General features: G+C 55.9%; 2 protein-coding genes across 6 annotated transcripts; both read left to right on the top strand.

Annotated features, from left to right (window-relative positions):
* The first annotated feature begins 571 nt into the window (after positions 1–571).
* On the top strand, positions 572–4532 carry RIPK3 (receptor interacting serine/threonine kinase 3). Of its 2 annotated transcripts, XM_004475085.5 has the most exons (10): positions 576–775; positions 997–1137; positions 1287–1596; positions 2057–2202; positions 2304–2350; positions 2552–2719; positions 2832–2899; positions 3127–3474; positions 3620–3680; positions 4232–4532. In XM_004475085.5, the coding sequence occupies exons 1-10, from the start codon at positions 747–749 to the stop codon at positions 4393–4395; spliced, it is 1482 nt and encodes a 493-aa protein (XP_004475142.2). In that variant the 5' UTR covers positions 576–746; the 3' UTR covers positions 4396–4532. The 2 variants fall into 2 exon arrangements, with proteins under 2 accessions (XP_023439442.2, XP_004475142.2); XM_023583674.3 differs by lacking the exon at positions 2304–2350 and having other exon boundaries at positions 572–775; positions 2442–2719.
* A 1004-nt stretch (positions 4533–5536) lies between these two features.
* ADCY4 (adenylate cyclase 4) lies at positions 5537–23110 on the top strand. 4 transcript variants are annotated; one of them, XR_011648385.1, is made up of 26 exons: positions 5537–5684; positions 6021–6242; positions 7513–7710; positions 7831–7992; positions 8593–8742; positions 9159–9307; positions 9387–9498; positions 10215–10342; positions 10482–10640; positions 10902–11034; positions 11235–11408; positions 15380–15423; positions 15543–15629; positions 15820–15889; positions 16231–16328; positions 17022–17106; positions 17213–17350; positions 17971–18081; positions 18337–18521; positions 18726–18810; positions 19223–19381; positions 20595–20741; positions 21088–21269; positions 21383–21497; positions 21824–21948; positions 22028–22291. XR_011648385.1 is itself a non-coding variant. In XM_058293654.1 (26 exons), the coding sequence occupies exons 2-26, from the start codon at positions 6084–6086 to the stop codon at positions 22178–22180; spliced, it is 3234 nt and encodes a 1077-aa protein (XP_058149637.1). In that variant the 5' UTR covers positions 5539–5684; positions 6021–6083; the 3' UTR covers positions 22181–23110. The 4 variants fall into 4 exon arrangements, 3 of the variants coding, with proteins under 3 accessions (XP_058149639.1, XP_058149637.1, XP_058149636.1); XM_058293654.1 differs by having other exon boundaries at positions 5539–5684; positions 21162–21269; positions 22028–23110; XM_058293653.2 differs by having other exon boundaries at positions 5539–5684; positions 21162–21269; positions 21782–21948.
* Positions 23111–23162: the final 52 nt, after the last annotated feature.

Raw genomic sequence — 23162 nt, forward strand, 5'->3', positions numbered from 1 at the left:
GGCAGGCTCTGGAGCCAGTGCCATACTGGCTTGGGCAAGGTACGTAACCTATCAGGGCCTCAGTTGCCTCGTCTATAAGAAAGGGATAAAAGCAGTGCCTAGGGGAGCCAAGGTTAAGAGCCTGCTTCCATGTATGAGGTCCTGGGTTCAATCCCCAGTGCCTCCTTTAAAAAAAAAAAAAAAAACAATGGAAACAGCAGTGCCGACTCCCTTAGGGTTGATGTGAGAAATAAATAAGCTAATATGTGTGCCTGGCACATGGTGAGAACTATAGAACTGTTAGCTATGGTCTTGGCGCAGCTGTGGGGGAGCCGAGCCCCAGACCTGGCAGTTGGTGGTGGAGCTGGGACTCTCCTGGAAGAGGGCAGAGAGAAAGGCTGTAGAACTGGGGGCTGGCCGTGGGTTCCTGGAAGGTGAGGACTCTTGTGGTGGCACCCTAATTGCTCAGTGACACCCAGTGACACATGTCCCGGCGGCTTGCAGCAGAGGCTCAAGGACACACTGGTCAGCAATTAAAAGAAACCCTAGATTTGGTTCCGCCTCACCCTGGGGGCGGAACTGCGGCGGTCAGCCCATCCAGGAAGGAAGTGTTCACTCATTCCGTGTAGAGGAAGAGACCCGGGAGGCAGAATCTGTGCCTTGGCCTAGAAATTGACCTTTCCCCACCCTCACCGCCCCCCTCCAGCCCCGGCAGTCCCTCTATCCCAGGTCTCAACGTCCAGAAGCCCCTCGGACACGCCAGCCTGATGGCTTGCAACGACCACAACGAGTTATGGTGAGTGGGGAGTGGGGTGTCGATCCCGCAGCCTCCGACACACCCACAGGACGCCGGGCAGACACCTTCCTCGAACACCGTCGCGCCCTGGGTCTACGCCAGGGACACCGGTGCCGGCGGGGAGGCCGGGGGCTGTGACGGGGGCCGCCGAGTCACGGAGGTGGAGGCAGCGGCGCGGGGGTGGGACCACGGCCGGCTGCGGACGAGGCGCCTTCCTTCAGGCACACAGGCGTTCCTGCCACCCTGGTGCCCCTCAAGGAATTGGAGAACCCGAGGTTCGTCGGCAAAGGCGGGTTCGGCGTGGTGTTGCGGGCCCAGCATAGGACGTGGGGCTCCGATGTGGCAGTCAAGATCGTCAACTCGTGAGTGACTCCAGCTGCCGGCAGCGGTCGGGTCCCGCCGTGGAGGCGGAGCCTGGGGGGCGGGGGGAAGGGAGGCGAGGGAAGGGGAGAGGAGCGGAGGAATCTCTCCAGGACCCCGGCCCATCTCGAAGCCCTCTCCTGGCGCGTAGGGAGGCGATTTCCAGGGAGGTCAAGGCCATGGCAAATCTGCGTAACGAGTTTGTGCTGCTCCTGCTGGGGGTCACCAAGAAGCTGGAGTGTGAGTACGGGTCCGGCCCGGCTCTGGTGACTCCATTCATGGAGAACGGGTCCCTGGCGAATCTGCTGGAGTCTCAGTGCCCTCGGCCGTGGCCACTCCTCTGCCGCATCCTAAAGGAGGTGGTGCTGGGGATGTGTTACCTGCACAGCCTGAACCCAGTGCTGCTGCACCGAGACCTCAAGCCCTCCAACGTCCTGCTGGACCATGAGCTGCACGCTAAGGTCAGCCCACCCCCAGCCCAGCCCAGTGTCACGCCCCAGAGCTGCTCCAGCCCGGGTCACCCACACAGGCCCTGCCCTGGTCTAGTCCATCGGATCCCTCAGCCCCTGGCACTGGACACAGGGCTCTCCAGGGGTCAAGGCCCAGCCAGGAGCTTCCACTCCTGCCTTCCCAGGAGACAGAGGCTCTCACCCACCCCAGTCCATTCCACAGGCCCACCCAGTCAGGTCCTCCAAAGAGCCGGTGACCGGCCTTGCCCAGAAGACTCAGGTCTTGATCCAGCCCCACCCAGTAGGGGACCCAGACCTCCAACCCATGAGCCCTATTGCCCTTAGGCTTCCTGTTACTCCCCACACACCCTTTATAAGGCTGGCGCTGCCTCTCTTGTTGGGGGTAGAGTGAGAAGGAAGGTGCTCTGGAGGCTGCCTGACCCCATTCCCTCCTTCTTTCCTCCTTTTGCAGCTGGCAGATTTTGGCCTATCCACATTTCAGAGGAGCTCAAAGTCAGAAACAGGGCCCAGGGAGCCAGGGGGCACCCTAGCCTACCTGGCCCCAGAACTGCTGGCTGATGTCAACCAGAAAGCCTCCATGGCCTGTGATGTCTACAGGTAAGGTACACAGCCCAAACGCATATCCCAGATCTTATACCTCACGGGGAGCAGGGTGTTGCCAGTGGCTGGGCCAGGCCTCAGCTTTTTGTCTTCTGCAGCTTTGGAATCCTCACATGGGGAGTGGTAGCTGGCAGAGAAGCTGAAAGTAAGGCTCTAGGCAGACCCTAGGCTCCTCATCCTCAGGTGCCTTCCTTCCACAAACCCACAAGCCCTTCCCTTCCTGCTCACCCATGCAGGCTGCCCAAGTCACTCCTCACCTCTCCTGGGACTGTATTCCCGGCCACTTTCAATGATGGAGCAGGTTTCCCTTCATACCTCTTCCCACCCCCTTGCCTACCCCCACCAGTGGTGGACCAGACGTCACTCGTGCAGCTAGTAGTGTGTGAGAACCAGAGCCGGCCCCCACTGACAGAGCTGCCCCAACCTGGCCCCGAGACTCCTGGTTTGGAAGGGTTGCAAGAGTTAATGCAGCAGTGCTGGAGCCACAAGCCCAAGGATAGGCCCTCCTTCCAGGGTGAGCTAACCATTTGGCAGGCACCTGGGGCAGGCCTGGCTCTATCAGCAGGGGGCTTTTCCGTGGGAATGATGTTTAGCTCATCTGCAAGCCGCTGTGCTATCTCTCTTAGAGTGCCGACCAAAAATCGATGAAGTCTTCCTTCTGATACAACATGAGGTGGATGCCTCTGTCTCCACTGTGAGCCCCCAACCCCCTCCCAGGGGCTGGTCAGGGAGGGCACAAAATGGCTCCCTTGGCCACCCAGTGGCACCCCCCTGTCCACCATTCGTTAGTCTTGACCCTCATCCCAACCCTCCCTACCCCACCCACAAATTCCCAGGCAGCAGATTATGGCCCAAGACTACTCCGGTCTACACTCTGGCTCTTCCACTGCCACATGTAGCAAGCACCTCCTGTCCCTGCAGGTGAAGAAGTTTCTGTCTGAGCACAGGGGCAGCAACAGGAGGGGTCCTGCCCCAGAACCGGGCCCAGGAGAGACAGATATGGATGGCTCTGGAAGTGTTTTCAGGGTATCTGAATTCCTGAACAATCTGCGCCTGGAGGAATCCCCCAGCCCTGGTCCCAAAAAAGATGTGCAACTTCCTGAGAGAATTAGGGCCAAGGGAGAACAGGTTCAGGATGCCAGGTCGGCAGGGACATCTACAGATTCAACTGCCCAACTGCCCCACACTCCAGAGACCACATTTTTCAGAAGCCAGATGCCCAGATTCTCTTCAGCTCAGACCTCAGGTCCTGGGCCCTACTGGAATCAGGTAAGACATCAGTGATACTAGGGGATAGACTGAGGCTCCCTGTAATCTTGTCCATTTGCCAGGCAAAATTTGGGACTGAGGGGGTTGCACAGGGAGTTAAACAGGCCACAGGACAGGAGGCCTGAAAGCTCTGTTTTGTTTGCAGGGGCCTGAGAGACATGACAAGAATGAGTTTCCCTGGCACCCCCAGATAAATTCAACGCCAGGTACCAACCTCCCACCTCCTTCTTGCCCCTGCTCAATTCTTGCACCAGCTTCTTCCTCAAACCCTATATAAATACAGGGTACTTCTGGAAGAGAAGTATTTATAGATCATCTAACCCAATCGCCTCATTTAATAAATGAGGAGGCTGACACCCACTGGGAAAGGAACTTGTTGAGGTTACACAGCTAAGCCTGGATTTGCCCTTCTGTCTTCTGACTTAACCTAGCACCAGCACCCCTAAGGTGCATTGTTGCTATGTGGGTCCAGAGGGCCTCTGAATGGAAGACACTCAAATATCAGGGTCTCAAATGTCAGTTGCCTCTCCTCTTGATTTCTGCAAAACTGATTCTGGAAGGGTAGCTGGAAGGAGAAAGGGGTGGGGGGGACATATCTTGGCTCAAGCACTAGCTGGCCCAGAGACCGGATTCTTGCATTGTCCCAGAGGAACACTAGGTGCCTGCCGCCCCTCCTCCCCTGCTATATCTCCTAACTTCTCATTTCTAACCACCTGACAATGCCTCCCTCTTTCCCCCTCCCCAATTTCTCTTACAGGACGTACTGTTATAGTCGGATGCGAGGGAGTTCAGGTTGGAGGCTACAATCGGATGATTCTAACAAAAACTGCCTCGCCCACTCAGGGCCCGGCGCCTGAGGGCATGGGTAGGGGCTGGAAGCCCCCCCAGGAGCAGGTTCAGAAGACTGGCGTGATGAAATAGAAGCCCAGAGTGGATGGAGCGCTGGGTAGATGTAACAGTGGGAATTACCACGCCCACTAGGCCACCTCGAGGGATTGAGGAAGGCTCTGTGAACTAGCCCCAGAAGGAAGTCAGTCAATAAACGTGGTGGACCTATAGCGAAGTGAGAGTGTGAGGCATCCATCAGGGACTGGCAGTGACGGAGAAGGGGGCCTGGCGAGCTGGCAGCGAGAAAGCAGAGGCACTACAGCCTTGCACAGGCCAGCAAAAGCCGGAAGCGACGACGCCGGGGCCTGGGGGAGGCCAACGGCGTGGCATACAAGGTCAGGGCACAGCCGTTGGCAGGAAGGAATCCCGAAGGCCTGGCCCCAGACCCCCAGTCCCCCGCTGGCCGCTCTAATCTCAGGGCGGAGCCCTTCCTCTGGAGCTGGGGACCGCGACCCTACCCTAAGCCTCAACTCTGGGGATAGAAACTGTGGTCCTGCCTCCCCCCTTTTATTCTGGGCTTCAGAGACACAGTGGCGAGGTCTTGGGAGAGAGCTCCCTGGGAATTCGCAGACCCCGACCATTCTCGTGCCTGCGCTGTGTGTCCTGGCTCTCGGAAGTCAGCCCTCCGAACTATCATCGCACTGCTCACCACACATACGCGCGCGCCTTGCTTCTCGGGCGTGGGAACACTTTTGACTCTCCGGTGGTATCTGGGAGTGACAAGCTGTGGCTTCACAAAGCTAAATACACAAGTGTCCCTCCCACGAGGCTGGAGACGGCGAGAGCCTGGACGGTTCAGCCGCAGCCACGGGGCTGCCAGCGCGGTGGAGAGGGGATGGGAATGAGCGCCCCTGGATTCTGACCCAGATCCCAAATCCCGTGTGGTACCGGGATCCACGTTCCTCCCCCCATTCTCGCCGGCTTCACGCCAGCGCTCCCGCGTCTCCCCACATCCAGGCGTTCTGTCCCTCTTTTGATACCTCCTGCCACCAAGTATCCGTGGCCGAGGGGAATGTTTAGAGGTCCTGGCGGCCCGCATTCCCCTTCCATGAGGGGCTGCAGCGGGAAGGTGGCGGTGGTAGGAGACAATCCGTGGGGGAGGAAGCCAGGGGAGTCGGGCTCCCGCACGGGAAGGGGCCGGGCTGTCCCGTAGGGGAAGTGGGAGGGGGCCACAGCGCCAGGAGGGAAGCGCCTGTCGCCCGGGTCTCTGATCCACAAGATTCGCGGCGTGGCTGTCTCTGCGCGGAGCGTGATTCTGCAACCAGCCCGCCTGGCTCCCTCCTCCGGCCTAGCCCACTTCAGCCGCTGCGGCAACACGGGCAGTGAGTTGGGTGGGGTAGGGGGGAACGCCGGGCTCCTTCGCATGCACCCCAAGTCCTGGCTTCTGACGATGAGGCTCTGGCACCTCTGCAGTCTGAGAGGAGGAGAAGGGAAGGACTGGGAGTCCCCCTCTGCCAGCTGGCAGCGGGCTGGCAGCGGGCTGGGAGGCCTCGGGTAGTCCTCTGGAGGGATTGCCGCGTGGTTGGGGGGCTCGAGGTTGGAAGTGTATTGGTCCAAGTGAGAGAGTCACAGTAGGAGCCGGGCCGGTGGCTGGAGATCCTCGGTCAGAGGTCGGCGTCTCTGGCCCAACCCCTAACCCTGCGCCTCCTCCTCCCCAGCCAAGGAGGGTCGCCCTCCTCCTAATCCCCGGGCGACCGGCGGGGACTGGGGACGGGGAGACCATGGCCCGCCTCTTCAGCCCCCGGCCACCACCCAGCGAAGATCTCTTCTACGAGACATACTACAGCCTGAGCCAGCAGTACCCGCTGCTGCTGCTGCTGCTGGTGATCGTGCTCTGCGCGCTGCTGGCGCTGCTGGCCGTCACTTGGGCCAGCGGCAGGGTGAGCCTGGAGCGAGCCGGGCGCCTCCTCTAAGGCGGTGTCTCTCCGCTGTGGGATCTCGGGGGCGAGGGGAGGGGGGATCTCTGCCTAGGGGTCATGTTCAGGATTGGAATTTGTGGGCCTTTCCTCTTTTTGACATGTTTTCTTTCCTGGATCTCAGGAAAGTGTTGGGCCTGGCTACGAACTGTAGTGACCTTGGGCAAGTCACTCCACCTCTCTGGACCAAGGTGTCTAGGTCTGCGCAGAGAGATTGCCAAGCCCTAGACGCTTCTAATTTATCTACGCAGACTTTACAAGTTTCTGTGATCTGCTGATTCTAAGATAAATCCAACACCGGATTTTCCAATTTTCCAGGGTGGAAATTCCACTCAGGCCCCGAGGGAATTTATTTCCTGATTTTTCTCTCCTTTTTAGGGCCTGAGGGGCAGTTTTACCCACAGGCTGCCGGAAGGGACCCTCCATCCCGCTCTCATTTCAACCCTAAAATAAACCCATTTCCAGGGCAAGATCGGGGTCTTCAAATCCATTTTTTAAAACATCCTTCCCCCGGTTTTCTTTCCACTCCTCGGAGACAAAGTGGGAAAATCATTAGGCGCGACCAATCAATCCTTGCTGGTTCACCCCGAAGTCCTGGAAGAAGTGGAGTCGAAGGGCGGGGACCGCGGCGGGACTTGTAGCCTGGCGGGTGGGGAGAGAGCCGCCCCGGGCAGCGAGAGAGGAGCAGGGGCGGAGGCGGGCCCCGGGCGCCCCCTACTGCCCAGTCGCGGCTTCGCGCCGCGTGCCGCGGGGCCCGGGAATCTCCCGAGCTAATTGGCCAGATGTGCATCGTCCTGTTCCTACATGCCTTCTAGGCTCTTTCATCGCTTCCGGTATCCCAAGCCGGTGCTCTGACTCCCGTTTGACCGATGAGAAAACTGAGGCTCAGAAAGGTCATGGATTCACAAATGACTAAGATGGGGACGGAGGCATATCTTCAAGGCCCCGGTCCCAGGCCCAAATGGGATGCGGCGTGCACGCGATATATCAGGTTGAACCATCTGAAATGGGACTCCGTAAATAAAAGCGGTAGAATATCGGGACTTTGAGATGGTTCAACCTAATAAGAGTGTCAGGAGGAGGTGCCCCGCCTCCTTTTCAGCAAGGGCGTGGCACTTCTAAGAACTGGCCTGAGGGCCTGCCCGCTCTTCCTTTACCTAGCTCTTCCCTCCTCGCCTCTGACCTGCGCCCCAAACTCCCCATCCGATTTTGTCACCCGTGCCCCTCTGCACAGGGCCTGGCCTCAGACCCAGGCTTCCTGACCACCGTGCTGTGCGCGCTGGGAGGCTTCTCGCTGCTGCTGGGCCTGGCTTCCCGCGAGCGGCGACTGCAGCGCTGGACGCGTCCCCTGTCGGGCTTAGTGTGGGCCGCGCTGCTCGCACTAGGCCACGGCTTCCTGTTCACCGGGGGCGTGGTGAGCGCCTGGGATCAGGTGAGGAGAGGGGCAGGTGAGGCCGGGGGCCGCCGAGCCCTGGGACCCGCACCCGGGCCACGAGCTGCTACGCAACGGCAGCGGCTGCAGCTCCCCGCGTCTCCCCACTCCGCATCCCAGGTGTCCTTTTTCCTCTTCATCATCTTCACCGTGTACGCTATGTTGCCCTTGGGCATGCGGGATGCCGCCGCCGCCGGCCTCGCCTCGTCTCTCTCGCACCTGCTGGTCCTGGGACTGTATCTGGGGCCGCAGCCGGACTCGCGGCCCGCGCTGCTGCCGCAGGTGACTATGCACACGCACAGCTGCGCCCTGCGCCCACCCCGCCGCCGCGCGCTCGGTGGTTCTTCTGGGCGCCCACCAAACTTCTGCTAAGCGGTGACTCCAGAGCAAACGCAAGGTTGGGTGCAGGGCACGAATAACACACTGGCCCCAGTCATGCCCTCTTGGAGCTCGTGGACCAGGGCGGTGGCGGCAGATGTGGATGTTGGAAACTTCACAGAGAATGTAAAGTCTGGGCTTTAGGATTTGGGTGCTTTTGTGGGTTTTGTGGTTATTGTTGTTTTGTTTTGTTTGTTTTGGGGGGTGGGGTGGACGATGCTGGAGAGGTGTTCCAGGCCGAGGAGAGGCACACGTATGTATGGTTTCTAGACTTAGGAGGCCATGTTGCTGCAGAGCCAAGGGTCGGAAGCAGAGGCACGGGGAGGGGGAGCGCCGTAGGGATACACAGTGAGGCCGCAGCTTGTCCCGCAATAGTCTGGTCTTTAATTGTAGAGTCAGGGTCCTCTCTACCTCCTCTTTGCGACCAACTCCAGCAGCACACGTAGCCCTGACCCCCAACCCCATCCTGGCCCGACGCCCTCTGAGGCCCGCCTTCACCCACAGCTGGTGGCAAACGCAGTGCTCTTCCTGTGCGGCAACGTGGCAGGCGCATACCACAAGGCGCTGATGGAGCGCGCCCTGCGCGCCACGTTCCGGGAGGCGCTCAGCTCCCTTCACTCACGCCGGCGGCTGGACACTGAGAAGAAGCACCAGGTCAGCCAGCCCTGGGAGGTGGGGGCGGGCCAAAGGCTGGGAGCGAGTTGTTTGGAGTGAGCAGACGGCTTTCCTCACAAGCTGAGTGATTTTGAGGAAGTCACTTGACCTTCTACTTCCTCCTTTGTCATGTTGTAATGTCCACCTTGGAAGGTTGTTGTGAGGCTCAAACGAGCTGAAGCTTGGGGAAGTGCCTTAGAATGTTGTGATACTAAATGAAGGATTCTAATTCGGGTGTCTGGCTGGGAATTCAGTACCTAAAGGTGAAAAATGCAGCATGGGGTGCTGGAGACTGGCTGTGCGCTATGGGAAGGATTGGGGGATGTACTGGAGAGTACCTCCTGGGTGGTCTGGGGTGCTGGAGCCTCTGGCTCTAGGGTGCAGGAGGACTGATGCTCGTAGTGACATTCCCCTAGGAACACCTTCTCTTGTCCATCCTTCCTGCCTACCTGGCCCGAGAGATGAAGGCAGAGATCATGGCACGGCTGCAGGCTGGACAAGGATCACGACCAGAGAGCACCAACAACTTCCACAGCCTCTATGTTAAAAGGCACCAGGGAGTCAGGTATAAGGAAGGACGGTGGGAGGGGAAGGGGCCTTAGGCTGAGATCCCCACCGCCACTGACACAGTTCACCCCGCGCAGCGTCCTGTATGCTGACATCGTGGGCTTCACAAGGCTGGCCAGCGAGTGCTCCCCCAAGGAGCTGGTGCTCATGCTCAATGAGCTCTTTGGCAAGTTTGACCAGATTGCCAAGGTCAGTGGGGGCCTCCCTCCCCATCCAGGGACCCTCAAACACCCCCACCCTGGGGAGCCTCTTCCAAGCAAACCCCTGCCTTATAAGATCCCAGGACCACTTTAGAGCCCATGAGGACTCCCTGATACTCCAAGAGAAGTAGGAAACCCCTCAAGCATTCCTAATTTGGGGACTATCTGTCCTACACCTTAAACCTGGAGAGATCTTGCAACATTGCCTCGGATGTCCCAACTGCAAGGGGCACTCCAGATGCCCCCAAATATCCTCAAACCATAAACCATAAACATGGACACTACAATCAAATCTAGAGAGATTTTTAGGTGTTCTAACCCAGGGAAGCCCTTCCAAGAGAAATGTCTACTCTATGTTACCTCAGCCTCACCACCTGCTCAAACCCAGGGATGTCTCCAATCTAATCTTGAGTCCCCTCAACCCTGAGGCTGCTTCTATATGCCCAAATCTGGATACCTTCCAGATATGCCCAAACTGGGGAGAGCCACAGACATCCCAACCCTTAGTAAGCCCTTCTGAGAAAGACACCTGAGCCAGCTCCACGTCAAGTTAAACTTGAGAAGGTGCCCCTCGACACTCCCAAGCTCAGAATTTCTTCAGGAGTGGCACGCTGGCTGCCATTTTTCCCAGCTCATCCTGTCTCCTGTGGCCTCTGATCAGGTGCTCCCTCGTGAGCGAGCACACACACATGCACACCCTTCCAGGAGCATGAATGCATGAGGATCAAGATCCTGGGGGACTGCTACTATTGTGTCTCTGGTCTCCCACTCTCGCTGCCAGACCACGCCATCAACTGTGTGCGCATGGGGCTGGACATGTGCAGAGCCATCAGGTCAGCTCTGGGGGGCAGGGCAGGGAGGGACATGGGAAAAGGGTGGGCGGGGGGTGGAGGTCCTCCTTGAGGAAGGAGGAGTGTGGCATGGGTGGGGCTGAAGGCAGGACTCAGATGGCCTCACGCTCACCCCATTCAGGAAACTCCGGGCAGCCACTGGTGTGGACATCAACATGCGCGTGGGTGTGCACTCGGGCAGCGTGCTCTGCGGAGTCATCGGGCTGCAGAAGTGGCAGTATGATGTCTGGTCCCATGACGTCACCCTGGCCAACCACATGGAGGCGGGTGGCGTGCCAGGGTGAGACCTGGCGTCCTAGGCAGGTTATAAGAGGAGGAGGCCGAGCAGGCCTCCACCTGCTACCTCCCCTTTCATCGGGCCCTAAACTGAGCACAGTCTGCTGTGGGGCTCAGGGAAATGGATAGGTATAGGCAGGGGGCTTGGGAGGCTCCTCTTGGAGCACAGGACCTTGCTTGAAGTCAGCCCTTCAGGAATGATCTTTGAAAGAAACAAGCAGTTTGGAGGCCCTCCCTGCTGACTCCCGTGGCCCCTGCCTTCCAGACGAGTACACATCACCGGGGCTACCCTGGCCCTGCTGGAAGGGGCTTATGCTGTGGAGGATGCAGCCATGGAACACCGGGACCCATACCTCCGAGAGCTGGGGGAGCCTACCTTCCTGGTCATCGATCCTCGGGTAAAAGCATGGCCTGGACTCCATGGCCTGATACCCCACCCCCCCCAAAACCACTCCCCAGACAACAGGCCTGATCCCTTCTCTGCAGAGACTGAGTTCCTGGGAACTAGAGGGAGGAGGAGCACAAGCCTCTAAGGGGGGTGGGGTGGAAGGAAAAGGGAAGCATCTGTGTCTTTACTCTCAGCCCTCCTATGCCCCAGGCTAAGGAGGAGGATGAAAAGGGCACTGCAGGAGGGTTGCTGTCCTCCCTGGAGGGCCCCAAGATGCGTCCATCACTGCTGATGACCCGCTACCTGGAGTCCTGGGGCGCAGCCAAGCCTTTCGCACACTTGAGCCACGTGGACAGCCCCGTGTCCACCTCCACCCCTCTCCCGGTACGTGCACCTCCACCGTGGGCTCTGACAGTTACGTAAACCCACTCCCACTGTCTTCAGGACTCCACTTCCAGCCACCCAGCACCCATCATCAAGTGAGTCACTTGATGACTCTTAAACCCCCGTGTTCCAGACCGTTCCAGAGAAACATCAGAGATCACTGGCCTCAGAGCTCATCTCGAAGAAGATGAAAGATCCCCATAGACAGACACCATGCCTGTGGCTCCCCAGCATCCACCCGGGAGAGCCCTGTCCCCTGATACCACAAAAGTGGAAGGCCACACTCCCTCCTGGCTCTGATTCCAGTGCTGCACGCTCATTCTCACCAGGAAATGCCTCCATGTAACTCCATTCCTGAGATTGCATGCTCTCTTCTGCAATCCCCATTAACACCGGGGAAGCTGGGGCAAATGGGCTGTTGCCATTACTCCCCAGCTCTTATATACATGAGGTGGGAGAATCACAGACGGCCCTGAAGGAGGAAGTCACCAAGAGCAGGAAAGGTTGGGGAGAGGGGGAAGGGGCCCCCCATTTGTCTAAGTGATATCAGGGCAGGGCTGGCCACTGGCTGACCCTTCAGGAGCCTGGGTGCCCGCTACTGGCTGGCTCTTGGGGTTAAACCTCAGGGATGCATTGCCAGAACCCCCTCATGCAAGGACTTTGGTCAAGTCCCTAAAGGCCTTCAATGGGATTAGTTTTCTGTCCCCTCAGCCTGCTTTCCCCAAAACCTGTTCTGCATTCTCAGCCACCTTTCTAGATCTTCCCAGAATCCTCTCTACTGGATGTATCTGGCTGGATTTATGGGATGACTCCAAAGCACTCTTTTTGTGTTCCACCCCCCCCCCCCCCATCATCTCTCAGGAAAGTAGGCAGAGATCAGTGAATATCAGGGGTGGGGAGGGGGGAGGCATTGTTGGTGGCAGTGATGCAGGGAAGTACTGAACTTCAAGCCTCTGCATGGGGTAGGGAGGAGGTCAGAAGGGTTAAGCTAGAGAAGAAGAGGAAGGAACAGTCCAAGGCCCACGCACAGGATGAGGCCTCTCGGGGTGGGGGTGGAGTACAGTGGAGTGCAGGCACTCAGGGACTGTGAGACAGCCTTGGGTACAATCCCCGTGGATGCCGCCCGAGAGCTCACACCTGACCTCCCCTCACTGGTGCATAGGCTCAAAAGGATTAGGGTGGAGGGACAAGAACTCCTAGGTCAAGGGTATCTCCTGAGTCAGGACCTTACCAGCCCAGAAAGTCACTTCTCAGATGCAGAGGTCCCAAGGGCTTGGTCAAATATTAGAAATCCTGAGAATCACCATCAGCTTATTCTTTTAAAAAACCACAACTTTTTATTTTGAAGTAATTTCAAACGTACAGGACAGTTGCAAAAATAAAACAAAACTCAGGGTGCTAGTATAGCTCAGTGATTGAGCGCCTACTTCCCATGTGTATTAGTCAGCTAATACACAAAGGGGTGCTGATTCAAAATACCAGAAACAGGTTCGCTTCTATAAAGGGTACTTATTTGGGGAGGAGTTTACAGATACCAGGCCATAAAGCGTAAGTTACTTCCCTCAACAAAGTCTGTTTCCACGTGTTAAACCAAGATGGCTGCCGACGTCTGCAAGGGTTCAGGCTTCCTGGGTTCCTCCCTTCCAGGGTCTTGCTTCTCTCTGGGTTCAGGGTTCCTCTCTTCCTGGGGATTGCTTCTGTTTCCTCTGTGAGCTTACTTCCTGAGGCTCCAGTTTAAGGCTTCAGCATCAAACTCCAACATCAAAACTCCAACATCAAAAACCCTTACCTCTGTCCTTTGCCATGACTTTTATCGCTTGGTAGGTGGGGACTCAACACCCTAATGACACTGCCCAATCAAAGCCCTAATCATAACTTAATCACACCCAGGTACAGACCAGATTACAAACATAACCCAATATCTATTTTTGGAATTCATAACCATAGCTAACTGCTACACCATGTGTGAGGTCCCAGGTTCAATCCCCAGTACCTCCTTAAAATAATAATAATAATAATAATAATAATATAAAACCCAAACAAAAAACCCTAACATTCCTCCCACCCATATGTCCAGATCCACCAACTTTTAACATTTTTCCATACTTGCCAGATCATTCTATCTTTCCATCCATCTATCCATCTGTCCATTTATTTATTTTCTAAACCTCTTACATTTGATAGTCCAATTCTTTCATATGTCCCAATATGTCCTTTTGGGCCTTTTTCTCCTCCATTATTAGATCTAACTCACGATCATATATTGCATATAATTGTCACTGTCTCTTTAGTTGGACTTTTTAAAAAAACAACATAAAATTTCCCATCCCCACCACTCCCAAGCATTCCCTTCAGTGGAATAAATCTCATTCACAGTGTTGCGCTACCCTCACCACCTACCATTACCATTATCCCAAACAGAAACCTCACATCCATTGTCATCAGCTTCTTCTTTTCAAGATTTATTTTTTATTTCTCTCCCCTCCCCCCATTGTCTGCTCTCTGTGTCCATTCGCTGTGTGTTCTTCTGTATCCGCTTGCATTTTTCTTGTCGGCAGCAAAGGGAATCTGTGTCTCTTTTTGTTGCGTCACTTTGCTGCATCAGCTCTCCGTGTGTGCAGCGCCACACCTGGGCAGGCTGTGCTTTTTTTTGCGTAGGGCAGCTCTCCTTATGGGGCACACTCCTTGCGCTTGGGGTTTCCCTACGCGGGGGACACCCCTGTGTGGCACGGCACTCCTTGCACGCATCAGCACTGCCCATGGCCAGCTCATCACATGGGTCAGGAGGCCCTGGGTTTGAACCCTGGACCTCCCATGTGGTAGGCTGACACTCTATCAGTTGAGCTAAATCCCATGTGGTAGGTGGACGTTCTATCAGTTGAGCTAAATCCGCTTCCCCAACTTCTTAAACCATGTGAGCTCTGGGGTGGTGGGACAGTGTTTGTGTTGGTATATGCCCTTCATCCACTTATACTTCCACAGTTTTTGAGAACCTACTATTAATATGTGGCAGGCGCTGGGCTAGTTGTTAAGAAGACAGAAATGAATTAAGATGCTTTCCCTGCTTTCAGGGAAAAGCATCGAGGGACTGGTAAGTAATTTGGAAAGTGTTAGGTGCAAGGATAGATGCATAGATGGGCCCATACCTAGAATTGGCTGTTCTCTCTTCCCCTCTGTCTCTCCTTCCATATATACCAAGTTTTGGGGGCTAATGTGACCCTGCTTCCTTCTCATGAACTAAGGGAAGCAGAGAGACATGGCCACCCTACTGCTTGAGCTGGCCCACCCAACTTCATTCTCCCCCTAGCAGTTATCCTCATCTGCTTTGTCTGCATGCTACTCTTAAACAGCTCTGCATACACTGTGCATTCTTTGGGTAAAGAAAATGACTGTAACCGTGTTTATTTATGTTCGTCTTTCCCATTCATCTACATTTCCTGGTGTCCATCCCCACCACTTCCCCACTTAGCCTGGCTGACCTCACAAAAGATCAGAGGGGAGTCAGAACATTCTTTTGTATTGTCACTTCAATTTAAACCAACAAGAATTTTTACTTTTATTTTTATTTTTGGCATGCTAGGGTGCCAAAGTCCCTACATTTGGAATTTCTTCAGTCTTTAGGGAAAGTGAGGCACAGAGAATCAACAGCCACTCAAGCCTATAGAAAAAAAAAAACGGGGGCGGAGGGAGAGGTAGAAACTATTAGGAAATCATGGTAGAAAGATCCTGGGGGTCTAACGTGTCAGGAGGAAACTTTTAAGGAGGAAATGGGATTTGAGCTGCCTCTTCCAGGGCAGATGGGATTTGGGGGAGGGAGAGAGAGTGGAAAGTCACTGGGAAAAAACTGGCCAAATGCTCACAGTCAAGGTTATGTGTGGAACGCGCAGTGTAGTTCACGACCTGCCTCACTGCAGAGGGGCTCCGGGACCCATCACCATCTCATCTCCCCACCCTGATGTGTTCTCCCACAGGAGAAGGCCCTGGCTTCCTTCAGCCCCCAGTGGAGCCTGGACCGGTGAGGAGGCCCCAGCATCGAGGCAGTGGGGCTGCCGGGTGACTTACCTCCAACCTCCCTGCTTTGCCCAGACACTTTTGAGGGTCTCCATGGTGACAGGCTGGACTCTCACTGTGCAGGAGCCGTACCCCCCGGGGACTAGAGGATGAACTGGACACAGGGGATGCCAAGTTCTTCCAGGTCATCGAACAGCTCAACTCTCAGAAGTACGGAAAGCGGTGGAGGGCTGGGAGGGCTGGAGGCCCTGGGGTCATGTTGGCAGGAGGGGTGGTGCCCCCTGCTCACCGGGGCGAAGTGAGGGGCCGAGAAGACTCACCCGGCCACCCCCTCCTGCCCTCTCTCTGTCCTGCCCTGCCCTTTTGTCTCTGGCACTTTCGGTTCCCCACCTCCCACCAGACAGTGGAAGCAGTCGAAGGACTTCAACCCACTGACGCTGTACTTCAGAAAGAAGGAAATGGAGAAGGAGGTGAGCTGGGAGTGGGTGACACCAGAGGATTTCTCAACTTTAGCTCCTCGGCCCGGGAAGGGCTTGTGCCTGGGGCCCTCCTCCCCTCCCCAGCCCTGCTCAGTTTTGGATCCTGGAGGTGAGGGGCTTGAGCCTCTCTCCAAAAGGAAAGTCACTAGAATGAATTGATGGGGGGTGGGGGAGGAACGGGGTAGCTCCTTGGAGAACTGGTAGGCACCGCATGGGACTGAACGGGAGGGAGTGTGGCTGGGGGACCCACTCCTCGCCTGGGATGGACTCCCTCAATGGGGAGCATCGGGGCCCTGGGCTCCACTCCCCCCACCCCACCTGTTCCCTTTCAGTATCGACTGTCTGCACTTCCTGCCTTCAAATACTACGTAGCCGCTACCTTCCTGGTTTTTTTCTCTAATTTCATCATCCAGATGCTAGTGACCAACAGGTAAGAGAGCCACAGGCAAGGGAGGTCCTGGTGCCTGCATGCTCACCCCCTTCCTTATCCTGACCCCTGACCTCCACTTTTACTCCCTACCCCCCTCCCCTTAGCTCAGGGCACTTAGCCACAAAGGAAACATATGTTCTGAGGATCCAGTAATAATCGTGGCCCTCATCTTAATATCATGCATCCTGTGGACTTTGTGCATACCCTGAGCACTTCCACATGCCTGTCTCTTGATTCTAACCACCTCCCCTTGAGGGAGGTTTTGTTCCCATGGAACAGATGAGGAAGCTGACGACCAGAGAAACCCAGAGTCTCACAGCACCTTCTCAGTAGGTCCTCATTCCTAGTCCACTGCTAGGAGGGGTGAGGACTTCTCCCATACTCAGCCTGGTTCAAGAGCTTCGTCCTGGGGACCCGTAACGTTGGTTTGAGGTCATCTCAGGCACTCTCGCGGGCCCCCCATGCCCCTCCAACACTGTCCCTACCTTAGTAGTTGCTGCTCCACCTGATCACTGCCCTGGACCCCTCCACTTCCCAAATGCCTCAGAACTTAATGTCTCCCATCAGCCCAGACCCCAGCAGCAGCCAGTCCAGATCCCCAGGACCCTTTCTCCCAGCATCTCCCAGACAGACCGCGCGGCACGCAGGGGGCCTGTTTTGGCACTTCAAGGCCTCCCTCTTGTCTCCCTTTAGGCCCCCAGCTCTGGCCATCACCTATGGCATCACCTTCCTCCTCTTCTTCCTCCTCCTCTTCGTCTGCTTCTCAGAGCACCTGACGGTGAGGTGGGCTGGCGGGCGGAAGTGGCTCGCTGGAGCCCTGGCCACGACCTGGCCTGGAGAGGGCGCCCCAGCCTCAGGCGAAACCACCCACGCTCTCTTTGCAGAGGTGTGTCCTGAAAGGCCCCAAGATGCTGCACTGGCTGCCCACGCTGTCGGGCCTGGTGGCCGCTCGGCCCGGCCTGCGAGTCGCCCTGGGCACTGCCACCATCTCCCTCATCTTCATCATGGCCATTACCAACCTGGTGAGGGCAGGAGGACCCCGCCACGCCCACCAGGGTGGGACTGGCCTACCAGGGGTTGAAAGGAGAGCCCTAGATTTGGGAGAACAGCTGGACTATGGCCAGGAGATGCCAGAAGTGTTGGACAAGTATAAAGAATAAAATAGTCAACCATGGTCTACCACCTGGGCATGGGCACTGCTACTCCTTGATGGGCATCTTACCTATGTAGGCAGATGTTCCTTAGCTCAGTTTCTGTGATTTTGTAGTAGTTTGGTTGATTTTTCAAAATTACAACCATGAATTCCTAGAATTCTATCCCTGGAAAGGCACCTTAGGGAATCATCCCTACCCCCTACCCCAGCCTAGTTACAGAAGAGGAAGCTGAAGCCCAGAGAGGTTAGGTGGTTGATGAGAGCTCACACAGTGGATCCATGACAGACTAGTGCTCAAGGCACCCACCCTGCAATCCCCTTCCCCAATGAGGACCCCAGAGCCAAGCCTCCCTCACCAACCAGAAAGGCAGATCCACTCCTTTGGAGGAGTCTGGCCTGGACTCATCCCCGGGTCAGTTGAAACCCAGAGTAAGCCACCCTTGTGCCCAGAGACTACCGCCCAGCTCAACTCCTCATCTCCTTCTGCAGTTCTTCTTACCAGTATCATCGCATTGCCCTTTCTGGGCTCCCAATGTTTCCTCCATGGCTTTCAACCTCTCCTGGGAGCTCCCTGGGTCCCTGCCTCTCATCAGTGTCCCGGTGAGTGCTCCCCACAATCCTGCATCTCCTTCTCCAGACCCTTCCTCAGCACCCAGCCCACCCTGCCCCACTTAGTTGAAAGTATTCCATCCAGTGGATGGGCACAGACCCAGGTCACGCCTGGTGTGTGCTTGTGTGTAGGGCATCCCCTGCCTCCCACCCCCAGAGGGCCTGGGGCCCTGGGAGGGGCAGGACAGGAGGCCTCGGGTGCTTCCCCAGCCCCTGTGCCCACTGACCGCCCTGCGGGGCCCGCAGTACTCCATGCACTGCTGCGTGCTGGGCTTCCTCGCCTGCTCCCTCTTTCTGCACATGAGCTTCGAGTTGAAGCTGCTGCTGCTCCTGCTCTGGCTGGCGGCCTCCTGCTCCCTCTTCCTGCGTTCCCACGCCTGGCTGTCCGACTGCCTCATCACCCGCCTCTACCCGGGGCCCCTGGACTCCAGGTGTGCCTAGCTGATGGACAGAGTGCCCAGGCCATCTGGGATGGGGGTGAGGTGGGACAGAACAGAGCTGCTCTCCCCTCACTGACCTGAACCACCCACGGGGCAAGGAGGAGGGAGACTGGGGGCTGTGTGGGCACTGGGGGTGGGGTAGAGGCAGTCAGGAGGGGCAGGGTGAGGGGCAGCCCTGATCCATGGCCCCCTCAGGCCAGGGGTGCTGAAGGAACCCAGACTGATGGGAGCAATCTCCTTCTTCATCTTCTTCCTCACCCTCCTCGTTCTGGCCCGGCAGGTAAGTCACCCAGCTCAGCCTTCCAGGGCCTCCCTATGAAGGCAGAGATTGGGATCCCCGTATTTGTGAATTGGTCTCTCTCACCCTTTCTTCTACTCCGACATCCCCAGGATGGAGCCCAAGTGGTGTGCCCATTGGAAGCTTCTAAGGAAGCCCTCCTTCTCCCTTTCTTTCCCCTTTACTTCCCAAGAGGAGTGCCCTCAAGTCCCTCCCACCCCTCCTGCCAATCTGGGAAGGCCCGTGCTTAAGGAAAACTCTGCTGCCAGTTCCATACACCCTCCTTTGAATCTAGTTTCAAGGGTGGGCTCAGCAGGAATAGTTGCACCTTGATCCTAACCTGGGGGAGAGGCAGAGTCCGGGCCTCATGGATGGGGGAGGACCACTCAGGAGCAGGGGTGACCCCCCCCCCCAGAATGAGTATTACTGCCGCCTGGACTTCCTGTGGAAGAAGAAACTGAGGCAGGAGCGGGAGGAAACAGAGACGATGGAGAACCTGACTCGGCTGCTCTTGGAGAACGTGCTTCCCGCACACGTGGCCCCCCAGTTCATTGGCCAGAACCGGCGCAACGAGGTGAAGCACGCCCCCTGACTCCTGGGCCCGGGGCCACCCTGGGGTCTGATTGCAGAGGGAAGCCTTGGCCCTTGGCTCTCCCTGGGCTCCCCTACAGCAAGCCGAGCAGTCCCCAGACAGGCCCTTGGCCCCGTCAGGCACCTCCATGTTCCCGGGTCGCAGGCTCTGTGGTTGGTGAGCACAGAATCTCTGTTTCAACTTCTTATTGGAAGGAGTGTGCTCTCCAATTCATGGCCATTCCACACCTTTCAGCAGCTTAGTGGAGGGTTGATAGGGGTTGTCGAGAGGATAGTGTCCTCCCATCTCTCTGGACCTGTGCTGTCCAATATGGTAGCCACTAGCCATTTGCTGCCATTTAAAGTTAAATTCATTAAAATAAAAAATTCAGTTTCTCTGTTGTACTAGGCACATTTCAAATGTTCAGTGGCCACCGTATCAGAATACACAGATATAAAACACTTCTATGCTGCTCAAAACTCTTGCTGTAATCACACCATCATTAAGTCACTAAAATATTTGTGACATCTTATTTGTATCAAAATCACCTTGCCCTCTCTGCTATGGAAATGCCCTTGACCTGTATTGAGGGATATTAAAAGTAACTCAGAGGCTTCTTCACAGCCTTCTGCTCCACTGCCAGCTCTTTGTTCTCAAGATCAGGAGTAGCTTGGCTTCTCCTGGTTTCCTATAGACATTGAGAACCTTGTAATACATCCTGTTTCTCTCTTCCCATTGGCTGCTAGTAAGCTCAGAATCAGAATTTAGGACTAACCAGGACTTCATGCCACCCATTTTGTGAACCAAATTCAGAACTGATTGCATCTTTACTGTCATCTTTATTTTTCCTTTGCCCGGTTTTCCCTATTAATGCTTAATTTTATCATCCACATTATATCTGTCTTTATAAACGGACTTAACATCTTTCAGGAATAAGACAAGATATAAAATAATTACCACTGACATGATCCAAGTTCTAGATGTTACCCACTTCATGTTGCTGTGAAATGATCCTGACTCCAAACCTTTATCTCTCCTAGAAACACAATGAGACCCAATCTTTGATTCCTGGGCCACATTCCTGGGGTAATCTGACCCAGTCTCTCTCTCTCCTTCCAATTCCTTCTTAAACACAGTGGCTTAGAAGGGCCCCACGCAGACCCCGAAGAGGGAAGGATGGGGCACAGCCCTTACCCCAGCCTCCTCCCCTCTCCAGGACCTCTACCACCAGTCCTACGAGTGTGTATGTGTCCTCTTCGCCTCAGTCCCAGACTTTAAGGAATTTTACTCCGAATCCAACATCAACCACGAGGGGTTGGAGTGTCTGCGGCTGCTCAATGAGATAATCGCTGATTTTGATGAGGTAACCCCAGCACCCCCCAGTTCCCATGTCCTGCCCAGTCCCTCCTTTCACTTGCTCTCCAGACCATGGGGCCAATCTTCCCAGGCTCATGGCCATGATCAGCCGCATGACTCTCCAACTTCCTGCCAATAATCTTTGCCCTCTCAGCAGATGCTTTAGGGGATTCCCTGCCTTTCCCCCATATCCCAAGGTATATTTTTGAGAGCCACGTCATCAGATTTTATCTTTGAATTCTGCCCATCAGCCTTCTACCAGCTCTGCTCTCACGAGCAACTCTGTGCACTACCAACCTCTCCCCTCCTGCCGCCACTCCTGACCCTGCAGCCTGGTCTTTTATCCTCCAAAGGCCTTGAAAAGGGCTTCTGGGAGAGGAAAGGGAGAGCGTAGAGAAACTGGGGACACCACCTCCCCCCTCTACAGCTGCTCTCCAAACCCAAGTTCAGTGGGGTGGAAAAGATCAAAACCATCGGCAGCACCTACATGGCAGCCACGGGCTTAAACGCCACCTCTGGACAGGACGCACAGCAGGTAGCGCCCCTTCCTTACCTACCAACCCTCATCCAGCTCTCACTGGTAGGCCCATAAGTGCGATTTATTCTCGTTCCCTCATTGGCCCATCCTGGTGGGCGGACCGTTGCCAGGATGCAGAGCGAAGCTGCAGCCACCTGGGCACCATGGTGGAGTTTGCAGTGGCCCTGGGGTCTAAACTGGATGTCATCAACAAGCACTCATTCAACAACTTCCGCCTGCGTGTGGGTGAGCACCCACTCCCGCTGGGGCAGCCCAGCACTTCCTCACCTCCCCGAGCCCTTCCCCCAAGTCCTTTGAAAGCTGCTCCCCAGCTCCTCCTCAGACCCCCTTCTGGGATGGGGCATGAAGCTGCTGGGCAAGGAGCTGAAAGGCTCACCCACTCCTTCCCCAGGGCACCCTCCTCCAGCCCCAGAGACTCTTCTCCTTTAAGGGCCCCCAGGCTCCTCTCCCTTCTCCCCAGTTCCCTGAGCTGTCCCTTCCCCTAACCTTCCCCCTTTCCCTCCTCAAAGCTCCTGCCTCAGGAACCCCTCTTTGCCACTCCCCCTTGTCAGGGCTGAACCACGGACCAGTAGTGGCCGGCGTGATTGGGGCCCAGAAGCCACAGTACGACATCTGGGGCAACACGGTGAACGTGGCCAGCCGCATGGAGAGTACAGGAGTCCTGGGCAAAATCCAAGTGAGGGAGCCACATTGGAGGCAAGTGGGGGAGGCTAAAGACAAGGCCACCCCAGGCCCTTACCTCCCTCCCATTGCAGGTGACTGAGGAGACAGCCCGGGCCCTGCAGTCCCTGGGCTACACCTGCTACAGCCGGGGCATAATCAAGGTGAAAGGCAAAGGACAGCTCTGCACCTACTTCCTGAACACAGACTTGACACGAACTGGACCCCCCTCAGCCAGCCTAGGCTGAACCCCACCCCCCAACCCCCCACTCCTCCCCTCCAGGCCAGAGATCTTCAGTAAAGAAACTCTGGCATGCCTGGAGCCAACGGATGCCAGAAGCTTCTGGTCCAGCTGAGAATTGCCTTCTCTTTGTCCCTCAGCAGGATGACTTTTTCCCAGGCCAAAATACTGTGTGTGGGTATGCCAATGTGAGCTTGAGTGAGCCTGAGTGTGTTGGAAGAGAGTGGTTCTTTTTAGCAAGCTCACAAAGAGGACTGACTCAGGCTACCTGCCACCCTGATTCCAGTATTTTGTACACCACAGAAGCAAAAGGAACTCTAGTCACATGAAGTCACAATAATTTGTCCTTTCCTATCCTTGCCCACAACTATTGGGAGGAATCTCCAGGGAACTGTTATTTGACAGTCACCCATTCAACAAACACTAAATAAGCACCTATTATGAGCTTAGCACCCAATATGGACCAGAGGCCTGGGACATCATCTATTAGAGCCCCTCCCAGTTTCAACTGCTATTCTCAAACTGACCCACCATGTTTTCCAGTGAGTACCTGTAGACAATCTGGGGGTTCTCCTCCTCTCAGGTCTATGAGATGCTCCCTCCCACCCCTACTTTCTTCTGTATTCTTCCCCACAGATGCTGATACATGTGGGTCTTGGGCCATCTATGGTTTCCTCCCACCTGCTCATATTATGGAGTCTATGTGGGGATGTGTTAACACCTAGATATCTAACAGAGCTGGGCCAAGGCCCCTGAAGACAACAGTCACCCCTCAGAAATGATGCATCCCTCTCACTTTTGTGAATCTCTTTTTTACAGGTGGTCGTGGCCACAGAGGGCTCTCGGCCTACCCCTTTCCAGGGCATGTGTTGGGGGGGGGGGGGGGAGGCTGGTGGGCAGAATTCAAAGAGATAAAATCTGATGATGTGGCCCTCAATTAAAGCCTCCGTTGGGGGATGGGTGAAAGGCAGGGAATCCCCCTAAAACAT

The sequence above is a fragment of the Dasypus novemcinctus genome, chromosome 3, assembly GCF_030445035.2.
Source record: "Dasypus novemcinctus isolate mDasNov1 chromosome 3, mDasNov1.1.hap2, whole genome shotgun sequence".
NCBI classification, from domain to species: domain Eukaryota; kingdom Metazoa; phylum Chordata; class Mammalia; order Cingulata; family Dasypodidae; genus Dasypus; species Dasypus novemcinctus.